We start from the raw sequence: 12,396 nt of genomic DNA, 5'->3' as shown, positions 1-12,396 counted from the left end.
TTTAAATTCTGAATATATTATCGTATACAGCATGCAAAGAGTGCTCCCTTTAAATGTATTAAAAACTGTCACTCATTCATCACGATCTCACAAAGTAAAAACAAACAAACAAAAAAAACAATGAACGTGACTACACGATGAAACTTTTTTAAATGTCTTTGTTAGAAAGAAGTTACGAGCATGATAGAACGCAGCACTGGACAAAAAACGGTGACTGGAGCGGTGAGTGCGTGGATTCCAACCTAAACACCTCTGATTGGCCATTGCGTTTTAGAAATCAACAAACATGTCTGTGATTGGCTACATTGCTCACCTCTGCGAAAATGCATTGTAAAATCATTTGACGCTTTCCAAAGCAGAAGGGCAGATACACTGGATTGTCTGCCAAATCTATTTTGTTATGCCATTATTACGAAGAAAACAGATCCCAGACCAGGGGTTATGGGCAGCTTTTCCATCTAAAAGCCATCAGAAGCAACAGCAGGCAGTTGTATGAGTAAGACTATAATACACGCTAAACTCAAGTTCGACTGTCTCCCTCCGTCCAAAGCGGGGGCACAGGGATGTCCGTGGGGCCCCCCCTCTGGCGCCGGGCCTGCATGTGAACATGTGCTTGAGAAGGCGGAGTTTAAATGGACTAGGCAAAATGATTAGACAAATCCTGCATACATCACCAGAAAGAAGTCTAACATTTTCACCGGAAAGCTTCAAAAATGCATGCATGACTCACAATTAGATCTATGATATACACTTAAAATAGATGGCGAATTTTCACTCCATGCCAACTTAAGGACAACGTACTTAAAGAAATATTCTGGTTACAGTTAGGGGTGGAACGGTTCAACTTACTCACGGTTTGGTTTGTATCACGGTTTTAGAGTCACGGTTTCGGTATGTTTAGGGAAAAACTATACTGTCAAATAAAAATAAAGAAAATACGAATAATCTATCTAACTACAAGCAACAGCACAAATAAATACAATAGAGTAAAGATACAAATAAAATAAACAGTGATTTTCAGTTTTTTTTTTAGGTAGGTCTAACATTAGTTTTTAGGTACAGAAATTGAATGAAGTAATGAAATGTAAAACAGCTTTGCATATTTCACTGTATAAGTGAATTCTTTGTTGTTGCCGTTTGATTAATAGTGCTGTCACTTTAAGAGAATGCACTGATCCAGTGCACTGATACGGTACGTACAGTTTTTTTTTTTCTCATCGCTGTTGTTGTAAGTACTGGGAAGCCAGAATGCACATCCATCAACAGAAACATACATTAGCTGAACCTTGTTTGTTTTACGTGTTATTTATCGCAAACCATATTACAGATGCGTTGTCAGATTTAAGTTGAACCGCAGTCCTAGCGCGTGCCGAACAGTGTGTGGAGAACCGTACGGTTCAATTTTTTCCCGCGAACCGTTTCACCCTTAGTTACAGTACAATGCCTTTGTGGCATAATGTTGATTACCACAAAAAAATAAATTTGACTTGCCCCTCTTTTCAAAAATCAAAAATTGAGTTTACGGTTACAATTGTATGACTATGCTCAAAATTAATTTCTGAAATATTACAACTGTTCTATTATAAATCTGTGTGCCAAAATCATCTCATCATTTGACAACTGACTGAGAAGGCTGTAAATACTAGATTTGTTTTCCCAAAGATCTCTTTATAAAAAGCACTAAAAGAACTGTTAAGTGGAATCAGAACAGTTCAATTACAAAAGTACCAAACCACAATCAATCATTCTGTAAAAGTACATGTCTAGATTGGTGCTGCCTACACAAAAGACAAACCAAGCCTATAATATTGATCATCATCAGCCATAATATAATTATCAGCTATTAGGCAGTGCATCTCCAATGAAACATCCAAAGTACAGGAAATAAAACAGGATACTTAATATGCAGAAAACCGAAGCGATTCTGGATGTGTGTGGTGGGCGAAGAATGTTGAACAGCACTGTAAGGCAGGGGTCATCCTGCACAACTTTCTCCTAATCTTACATCCGACTGCAGGAAAAAATACATCTTTCTTACCACGCTTCGAACACACTTACATCAGCTCGCAGAGATGATGCATCTGATATTTATAAAACAGATCCCCAAATGCACACGAATCCCATCAAGACAAAAGCAAACCACTCTTGTTTTTTTAACATTGCATGGATGTGTGCAATACTGGGATGTTGCATAAAGTCTATTTTAACACCTGAAAGTTCATGGTTTTGCTAAATATGACTATTACTCAGCTCGACTAGGATGTTGGCTTTAAAACAAGGCTAAGAAACCCACAGAATGCTTTCTAAATAGCTAACAGATGCACTTCTACACACACAAGTATAAAGTCGAATGAGAACAGATAAATTTTACTGACAATCTCTTCAAATGAAAGACTATTCTTCACTCTGAAGCAGATTTAAAATGACAGTATGGGGGGCTCAGAGTGTAAAGCGTCTGTTTTGATACGGCTAACTAGCTAACCATTTCTTGCTATTAAACCACAGAAACCCACACAACTGTCATTAATGTCGACTTACATTATATTGGTGACTAAAGAAAAAAATAACGAAAATACTCTGAGCGCATTCGCCGTGTCGTGATATTTTGACGCCACATACGGACAGCTTGAAAGCTGGCTAAGGAAATCTCTCTGCTAGCATTAGCCACCCTTCAGCTGCGGCTAGCAGCATTAGCCCTGCGTAAGTTTACGCAAAAAAACAGCACAAAACACAAATGTCACCTCACACTTCTCACCAAACGCGTACATTTGGGAATAAGTGGTCTCATCTTGACGAAAAGCGATTCGGTTCCCGTAGTTGAGGATGTAAATGTTCGTTCTTCTGCTCAGACAGGCCCTCTGTGAAAACAAACTGTCATCCGCCAAACGGCGCTCGAAGCGGGAAGAGCAGCTCAATCCGCAGCGCGTGCGTGCGTGCGTGCGTTAGTGATGGAAAGCCCGACTCGTTCGCGCGAATCGGTTCTTTCGAACGTTTCGTTTTAAAAAATCGGTTCAAAGAGTCAGAATCAGCAAGTCGGCATAGCTGCGTCCCAATTGACACACTATACACTATGAACTTATGCACTATGTACTTATGCACTGTACTCAACTATGTAGTGGAGGAATTTTATAAGGTTATTTTTGTAATTTATAATGGAGTCTCATAGCCCATCCCCCTTCGCTACGTAATTAAAGCTGTGACAGTTGAGTGCATGAAGTGTCCAGCATTCCACACTTCGTTTTTCAGTTATTTAAGTCAAAGTCCCTTTCAAGGAAAGTCTGTTCACTCAGCAGCCATATTTGCAATGCCTCCGGGCAGCTCAAACAAGACCAAGTCCTGAATGAATGAATCCACAACAAAATCTGAAATGAACTGCCCCATGAATGTTGTTTCTTATGCTCAAATAGCATTAAAAAAGCTTATTTTTTCGGCATGCGCAGTTATAACGCGCTTATGACTGCGCATGCGCATCGGCTGGTCTAGCATCAGGTTTCTATGGAAACTGGAGCTTCTAAAGGCCGCTGCAGTGACGCAATGACTTTACCAATCAGTGATTGGCTCTTTCATATAGAAGGCGGGACTATTCCGCCATATTGCGCGTTGCCGTTTCTCCCATTCATAAGTATAGGAGTGAACCGTCTTTGTATTTCTATAGTCTTTGTTTTAAGTGCATTATCCGGGTATTTAAAGTGCACTTTTTCTTTTTGGAATTTTCAGTGTACACTACTCGCACTATTTATACTACAAAATGTCATAGAATAGTGCATAAGTACATGATTTGGGACGCACCTAAAGAAATTAAATCATATTTATTTTCTAAATGCATATTATAGATCTTACTATTAACAATGGTGACATCAGGGTTGCCAGGTCTGGTTTTGTTGCTAGAAACACAACCAGAACAACTTTAGCACAATTTTTCCACAGTTTTCCCCTCTGTCGAAATAGCGTTTTGGGAAAATCAATCATTTAGTCAACTTAAAGGCAGGGTAGGTGATTTGGTTCAAAAACATTTTTGTCATGCTTGAAAGTCTCTTCACATCCCGATTGCAATCACTAGATTAAGTCGTCTAAATGTATTTATATTTTCTGTGAAAGGCGTAGAACCATACAATGTTCATCCAATCATATTCCTCGGTCCGAGAGCTACAATGAGCTGTCCTACTTGCCTGTCAACTTATGTATTTGCTAGGGCATCCCCCTAATAGTCGACTAACTGTTAGTCGACGAGAAGAGGTTTGATCGACCAAAATTTTATTAGCTGCTTAGTGGCAGAATATTTTTTAAAAAATCCACAGGCGAAGTCACGTAGTCCGTGACGGACATTCTATGTGGTAATACAGTACATCGGCAGGACAGCCAAATGCTCACCTATCATTCCCTTACACATTCATAATCATTACTTCTGCCGGTGTGCTGCAGCAAGCTTTATGCGTGCCCTTGAGCGCTTATTAGGATATGGAGGCAATTAAAGGCTCATTATTATGATTTAAATGGCTTATTAATAAACGTGCGATTAGTCGACTTAACACTTAAAATGAAAGACTACTAGTCGACCAGAAGAATCTTTAGTTGAGGGCAGCCCAAGTATTTGCATACCTCTGCACACCCTGTTCACGCAGACATGATACGTCATCAGCGCGGTCCATTACGCTATTGCAGACCGAGTGAGAATGGAAGGCATTATTATTGTAATATTATGTGCCTTGTTAGAGCTGCACGATAAATCGAAATGAAATCGCAATCACGATAAGGCAAAAGCTGCGATAGTCATGCGCATCTTGTCAGTGAAGCACGGTTCTGTGATCAGCAGTAAATCTCCACCCGAAGGCCAGAGGGCGCTCTCGCGCTGAAACTCCAAATACGCCCCGCAGAAGAAATCCAGGAAATCCCTATAGTAGCTGAATAAACAGAAGATTTAACTTTTTTCATTGATTCAGCGTGACTAATAAACACAGGACTACGACAATATATGATTTATCTGAGTTCTTATTATAATTATTATTATAATTTTCATTTTAATAATGATGCAATGTTAATCAACATAGCCTTTATCATATGAAATATGTTGCGTGCCTTATTCTGTGTAAGAAGCCGCATCATCTCACAGAAGGATTTATTTCAAACTCCTGACTGATGTTATGAAGTGAGTTTGGAGTAATAACATGTTATTTAATGTGGTATTTTCACGTGCTTTCAGATGGAGCAGCATTTACTACATAGAGCCTCAGTTCACTGAGAAGCTACGCAAACAGCTTTCATTATCACAGAACGATATCTTCGATTTCATAATCGTGCGAATAAATCGTCTGCGAAAATGAACACGATTTTGCGCAGCTTGTCAGTGAACTACGGCTCTGTTTAGTAAATGCTGCTCCATCTGAAAGCACGTGCTGGAGATTTACTACTGATCACAGAACCGACTTTACTGACGAGATGCACATGACTATCACATTCGATTAATCGTGCAGCCCTATGCTTTGTCCTATAATGTTTTCTCACCGGTGAATGAGACAAGGTAATCGGACAGCTTTGCATTCAGTCCTCCACCAATGCCGTATCTCATCGTGTCACTGGATAGCCTATGATCTTCCTGTGCGCACTCATGTGTTTTGGAGGAGGCGTGGCTTTGGAGAGTGATTTGCAGAGAGGGTGGGATCTTATGCTTTCAAAGCATTACTAGCCTCTCCAAAATCACCTGCCCTATCTTTAAAGTCCACCTCTGCCAGCTTGCGTTGATCTGCCACCACTTTTCACTGTAACACCCACATCTCAACATCCAATCAACAACCACTGCATTGAACCATGTCTCCCTACATTTTTTCTTCTTCGTTAATCCGTTACAGTAAGAAGTACAGTCTGTCGCTACTTCCGTTTTTATCGCGACTTTTAGTCATTGAGAAATTGTGTCCTCAATTAGTCCATGATATCCCAGCGCACCATACTGCATACTCTACAAAGTTCATATAAAGCTATATGTGGGCATATTTTGCCCCCTCCTTTTTTTTGTTTTTTTCAAAATTACCTATTTTACTATTCAGTCAAATTTTCGGGTTCACACCAAGTAAGTTAAAATAATTAGATATTACATAGTTTGTAATTTGGAAGTTTTACACATTTTGTTAGTGCATCGATGAGTAGTATGTATTTTGTAAAATGTGTGCTACTGCTAATTAGAAGCAACACAATTGTTAAACTGTGTCATACAGACTACTGACTGAACAGATATTTAGACTTTAATTTCCAAGTGCAAAATATTGAAAATCAAATTGTTTAAATATATGCTCAGTAAAAAAGGTCACTTGCATTTTTACAACAAGTGTGTTCCAGTGGGTATTTGCACTCAAAACCACTCGGTCCTATTCAGTCTGCGAATGAATCGTTTTAGGCCATTTCGTAAACAAATAGTTTTCGCCAACCGGTTCAATCAATTCACTGAGAAGATCCGATTCAAAAGAACGACTCATTCGCGAATCGCATATCGCCAGTGTGAGCGCGCAGCAGCAGTCGTGCTCTACTGTCTGTTGAACGGACACTTAGAAAGGTCTATTTATTTTCATTTTACTTTTTTTTGTTACCATGTCTCTTTCTTTCCCGTCATTTCTGCATCCACTTTCACTTATTTATTTATTTGTATTATTTTTTTAAATACATATTTGTGTGCTATAAGTATTGTATGCGCTTTCGCAATATTGTAAATGGTAACAATAAAGCTTTGTTGACTCTGACTCTATGACCATCTTGGGACAAATCACTCTTTTGTTTACTGTACAGACGCATTCCGCACGCATTGGCTTTCGCGGCACCTTTCTTTTTATTCCCCCACTCTCTCTCTCTTTCTATCTCTCTCTCTCTCTCTTTCTCTTTCTTTTCGCAAGCCTACGGAATATGTTAAAAAAAGAAAAGAAACCCCATTCTACACACGCACGCACCAAAGCAGCGGCCATTCCGGGACTGAACAAAAGAGCGCATTCAGACCCGCCGCACGCGGACCGCGCCGCGTCGATCGCGCCTGGCCGCCGCACGCGGGCGTTCATCGCGCCGAACATCAACGCCGCGCCGCGGAAGGTGCGATCCGGAGCCGCGTAGAGCCGCGAGAGCGCTTTACCTTCAGAGGTGTGCCTCCGCAGCCATCCTCGCTTCCTCCTCCTCTCCAGCAGCGCCGCAGCTCCGCTCCCCTCCCCAGCGCGCATCACTGACGCGTCACGAGACTGCTGGAGCTCCGCGTTATTTGTGTTTTGGAAATAAACGCTTTAATATTTTTTATATAAATCTGTATGAGTATACAGCCCCTCTAGTGTATAATTGTTTATATCATGTATAATGTTTGTTATATACAGGTAACTTGTTCTTGTTAATAAATAATAAATAATAATAATAATAAATTGTTTTGGAAATATCGCAGCGATGATGACAGACGCAATAAAGTGCCCTGGGAGGGATCAGGGGAGGAAGTGGCGTTTTGGGGGACGGAAGTGTCACAAGTGAAGCCATGAAATTGAGAAAAAATAATAATTTTGAAATATAACCCAGATGTGTTCAAAACCAACAATAAAATATTAACAATGTTATTATTATTATTATTATATTATTATTATTATTAATAATAATAACTTTGGGGTGAAATATAACCCAAATGTGTTCAAAACCAACAACAATAATAATAATAATAGTAATAATAATAATTATTATAATAATTTTGGGGTGAAATATAACCCAGATGTGTTCAAAACCACAACCAAAACCAACAACAACAACAATAGTCTAGAAGTATGCCTATTTTATGTAAAATAACTTTTCTAATTATTATTCTCTTTTAATTCTGGAGTGAAAAATGACCAATAAGTGCTAAAAACTAACAATAAAACAACAATAGCTAAAATAAAAACAACAACAACAATAATAATGATAATAATAATAATTTTGGAGTGAAAGATAACTAAAATGTGTTCAAAACCAAAAATAAAATAACAAGAAGAAGAAGAAGAAATTAATAAAGAAAAAATAAAATTGTATCCGAGTAGATTTTGTGAAGTGAAACAAACTGTAATTCTTCTGCAAATATTTTCTCAGCAAATTCAGAAAGCCATAGGTTTGACTTTTAGGCAGCTCGTTTTATGAAGGCAATATCTATTGATTATACCAAAATAATAAACCATCCAAAAATGATTACCACCTTCATCAGCCGAAACAGCTACCGTTGTCTGCTAATCGCGCGCCAGTGTCGCTAGGCGGCAGCAGCGGAAGAGCTCGCGCGAGTAGAACGCGCTGAACCGGAAGTGCGTATAACACCAGCTGATGAGATAAACGGTAAATCCACGAAGCGAAGCATACGTTATGTTTTTAATGTTTATTTACAGTGCACTACCTTTGTAAATGTATAGTTAGCTAACAGTCGATTAAGAGCAGTAACGTTTGCCTGTCGTTAGTCAACAAGCTAATAGAAACCCGGCGACGTGATGCCCCTATAATATAACGTTAATAAGGTGAATCTCACGAAGACATTTCTGGCATATTTCCCCTCAGAATTAAAAGAAAGAAATATATTTCTTAAGATTTTATGTATGGATTAAGATTTATGCGTGCATATTTTGTTTTATATGTGACTAATAATACATGATAGATTTGATTGTATTGCTTTTCAAATATATATATATATATATATGCTTAATTTTTTTGCATTACATTAACAGGTTCCTCGCTGAATCACAATGCCTGAAGTTAAGTCGATGTTTAGAGAGGTTCTGCCTAAACAAGGCGAGTGTTTCCACTGCTGTTGTTTTGTTCAGCAGACTTGCATTTTTTTGTAGTGCACAGCTTTCAGAATCTCACCCGGCCTTATACCGACGTCCCCACATGACAACCAAAACAACCGCAGCACTGGAATCCACAGCTCAACTTTAGTCCGGCTCTTGCTGCAAACACCCAGCGCATGAGGGTTGTGTTGTGTTTTCTCTGTGCAGGCCAGCTTTCCGTGGAGGACGTTCCCACCATGGTCCTGTGCAAACCCAAACTCCTGCCTTTGAAGTCTGTGACGCTGGAGAAACTGGAGAAGATGCAGCAGGAAGCTCAGGAGCTCATCAGACAACAAGAACTGGCTTTGAAGCAGCAGCAGCAGCCGGAGAGAACAGAGTAGGGCACACTTCCGAGGGATGAAGTACACACTTCCATCACAACCTAATATCAGCACATATCACTAATATAGTCAGACATAGGTCAACTTTCAGATGAAAGGTTTAGATTTTTTTGTTTGCTGTTTTGGTAGCAATTATATTTATGCATGAGTTTAGGTGTGCTTTAGTTCATAAGGCCTCATTTGCACATGAATGATTATTTAGTTCAGTTTCAGATGCATTTTTGTTCCAGAAAGTTCATTCATGACAGTTGCAGCTCTGTTGCATGGTTTCAATGGCTATATTCTCAAATTAAATTTTTTAAATATATATATATATATATATAAAACTCACTAAATACGGGCTTTTGTCGAATAAAATGGCAGCTAATTAATGCATGAAATTGCGATAATGCACAGGTCTTCACATTCCTCTGTCTAGTTTTTAAGTACATCCACTTTGTAAATGTCATATTTAAATATATATATTTAACTTCTAAACTACTACGTCTTTTTTTTTTTTAAAGAAATGTGTAATGGTATTCAACAAGAACATTTAATAAATCAAGTGACAGTTAAACTATTTCAAATAAACGCTGTTATTTACTTTTTTAATCGAATAATCACGAAAAAGTGTCAATGTTTCCACAAAAACATGGCTGCTAAAAAATTCAGCTTTGCCATAACAGGAATAAATTATATTTGAAAATATATTAAAATAGAAAGTACATATTTTAAATTGGAATAATATTTCATAATTCTACTGTATTTTTGATCAAATAAATACAGCCATGGTGAGAAGAGACTTTCAGAAGCATTAAAAAAAAATCTCACCATTATACAAGTGGACTGAATTTTCACTATTTTTAGATTATGGATTATTAAAATTTACTGTTGTCAATACGTAGTGAAAATCAAGTAAATATTTGATTAAAATTTCATCAATTTTAATATTTTGTTCAATTTGTCGTTGCATTACGTCTATCATCTATCATCCACCCGCCTTAGTGTTTGATCGCTAATTATAAAAAATTCTAGTCCTGTAAATTTCAGGAAATACCCAAGTCATATTTCACTCCTAAAGCTAAATAATAATATATAAAAACAGCATTTTTTATTAAATTACATTGTTGTTGCAATTTATGCTGTTATTAATAATGTCACGATGGAAACTATTTCTGTTCCTAAAAATGGGATTTTTTTTTTTTTGCAATATCTACGAAGAACATCCTCCCCACGTCAGTACCAGTAATCAGTGATGACAACAACAACTTATTATTTATTCATCAACCAATTTAAACAAAGAGCAAGTAAGTCAGGTACATTCCACATCCACCAGTCTACTGAAATATAAAAATAAATGTTCTGTGAAATGATACCAGCTGCTGTGCGTTGCTCAGGTTTGTCCTTTCGTCAGTGACCATCAGAAATGACATCTTTGAGAAGTCAAAGAGGAAATAAAGGGGGAAAAAAAAAACACTGGAGCACCGTATACAAAAGCAGCCCAGGAGGAGAAAGAGCTCTGAACTTGCACTTATAAAGCTATGTACACAAATCTGCAAGTCTCTACAAACAGTGCTGACTGGAGAACAGGAGTGGCAGTGAACTCAGGAATATAAAACATGGAATGACTAAGTCATAAGTGTGGCACTTTCAGGATTATTTTATATAAGTCACATCAGAAGGATCGGGGGATTACGTCTCCTTCAGATTGAAAGTGCCTGGCCCTGCGGTCCAATTGTGTTCTGACAGGAGGAACGGTTTTAGTACTTAAACCTTCATGACAAATACAAGCAACTTAAAGCAATACAAAGATCCGGTGAGCGTCACGACTGGAGCAGCTGCCGCGGAAACGGCTGGGACTCCTGAACTCAGTAGCTCGAGAGTTTGAGACGCCCGCCGTCTCCTTCACTGATGAACCTCTTACGGCCCCTGACCAAAAGAAAACAAAAACTAGTAAGTTCATTTGGGTACATGATAGGCCTGCCCTCGAGTAAGGATTTTTCTGGTCGACTAGTAGTCGTTCATTTTAAGCATTAGTCGACTATTTGCATGTTTATTAATAAACCATTTAAATCCTTATAATGAGCCTTTAATTGCCTACATAGCCTAATAAGCGCACAAATACACGCATAAAGCTTGCCACAACGCACCGGCAGAAGTAATGGTTATGAATGTGTCAGGGAAAAACAGTAAGGAGTCTTCATTAACATTTTAATATTTCACTGATAAACAAGCACTTTCTCGTCATCTCCACAGTAGTGGATGCGCCAGTATGCATGTTTCACACTGATTATTACATAATCTGAAAATATTTGTTTTCCATTTGAATTGGTTCATTAGAAAGTAGACATTTCACTCTACATAGATATATTTTGAATGTCTGTAAGGCAAAGATATACACAGAGTTTAGCGCTCAAGTTCACAGAGACCGAGACGGCAGTAAGCGCATCTTGTTTGCTTTCATTATTTTACAAAAGCACGGTATTGTGAGTGCACACAAATAAACGTAGAGTCTTTACAGATTTGTAAGATTTATTACTCTTATCTGTATGACCAAAAATGAGGGAGTATTTTAAGAGCAAGTGACCGCACCGGCGCCTCCTTCTGTCCTGCTGTGAGCACGCTACTGTTCAGCTCCACACTCCGCACAGACACTTCAATAGCGCAAATGTTTCTAGGTTAACATTAGATTGAGCGGCCATGTAAAGTTGCTAATACTTACATATTTCAGATGATAAACCATATTTGAGGTCGATGAATGAAAGGCGAGCGTTTGGATGTCCTGCCTGATGTACTGTATTAACATAGACTAGCTGTTAACGATCTGTCCGTCACGAACTTCGCCTGTGGATATTGTTTTTTATTATTTATTTATTTTTTCTGCGACTAAGTGACTAATAAAATTGATCGACCAAGCCTCTTCTGGTCGACTAACGATTAGTCAGCTATTAGGGGGCAACCCTAGTACATGACAATATTATCACACTCACACACATCATCATCATCATATTAATAATAACAACAACAAATTTTGTATACTGATATCATGTAATAATAATAAATATATCAAATGTGTTTATACATTACTGCTATTCATAATAAATATGACAGAAAAAAAACATTACTTAATATTAGTGCTGGGTGGTATACCGGTTCATACCGAATACCGGTGTTTATTTTTGTTATGATATGAATTTTTAAAATACCGCAATACCAGTGTATGTGGCTTAAACAACGTTCGGAACGCGACACCGTTTGAAAGAAGTCCCTTTTCACTGTTG

At 38.2% G+C, this 12,396-nt stretch overlaps 2 protein-coding genes across 3 annotated transcripts in view; both read right to left on the bottom strand.

Annotated features, from left to right (window-relative positions):
• Positions 1-7,176, bottom strand: part of LOC107717661 (leucine-rich repeat protein SHOC-2) — a 25,187-nt gene extending 18,011 nt beyond the window's left edge. The window contains exon 1 of the mRNA XM_016524482.1: positions 7,109-7,176. The gene's annotated coding sequence lies outside the window, so the exon portion shown is untranslated. The remainder of the gene's footprint in view (positions 1-7,108) is intronic.
• Positions 7,177-10,371: 3,195 nt separating this feature from the next.
• Positions 10,372-12,396, bottom strand: part of pdcd4b (programmed cell death 4b) — a 14,323-nt gene continuing 12,298 nt past the window's right edge. For both annotated transcript variants that reach the window (XM_016524480.1, XM_016524479.1), the window contains exon 12: positions 10,372-11,044. Coding sequence is in view for 1 of the 2 variants with exons in the window: in XM_016524479.1 (XP_016379965.1) it covers positions 10,984-11,044 (61 nt within the window). In the remaining variant the exon portion in view is untranslated. The remainder of the gene's footprint in view (positions 11,045-12,396) is intronic.

The sequence above is a fragment of the Sinocyclocheilus rhinocerous genome, unplaced genomic scaffold (assembly GCF_001515625.1).
Source record: "Sinocyclocheilus rhinocerous isolate Xijiao unplaced genomic scaffold, SAMN03320098_v1.1 scaffold633, whole genome shotgun sequence".
Lineage (NCBI taxonomy): Eukaryota > Metazoa > Chordata > Actinopteri > Cypriniformes > Cyprinidae > Sinocyclocheilus > Sinocyclocheilus rhinocerous.
Note: the sequence above shows the minus strand (reverse complement) of the source record. Positions and strands in the feature narration are given on the sequence as shown.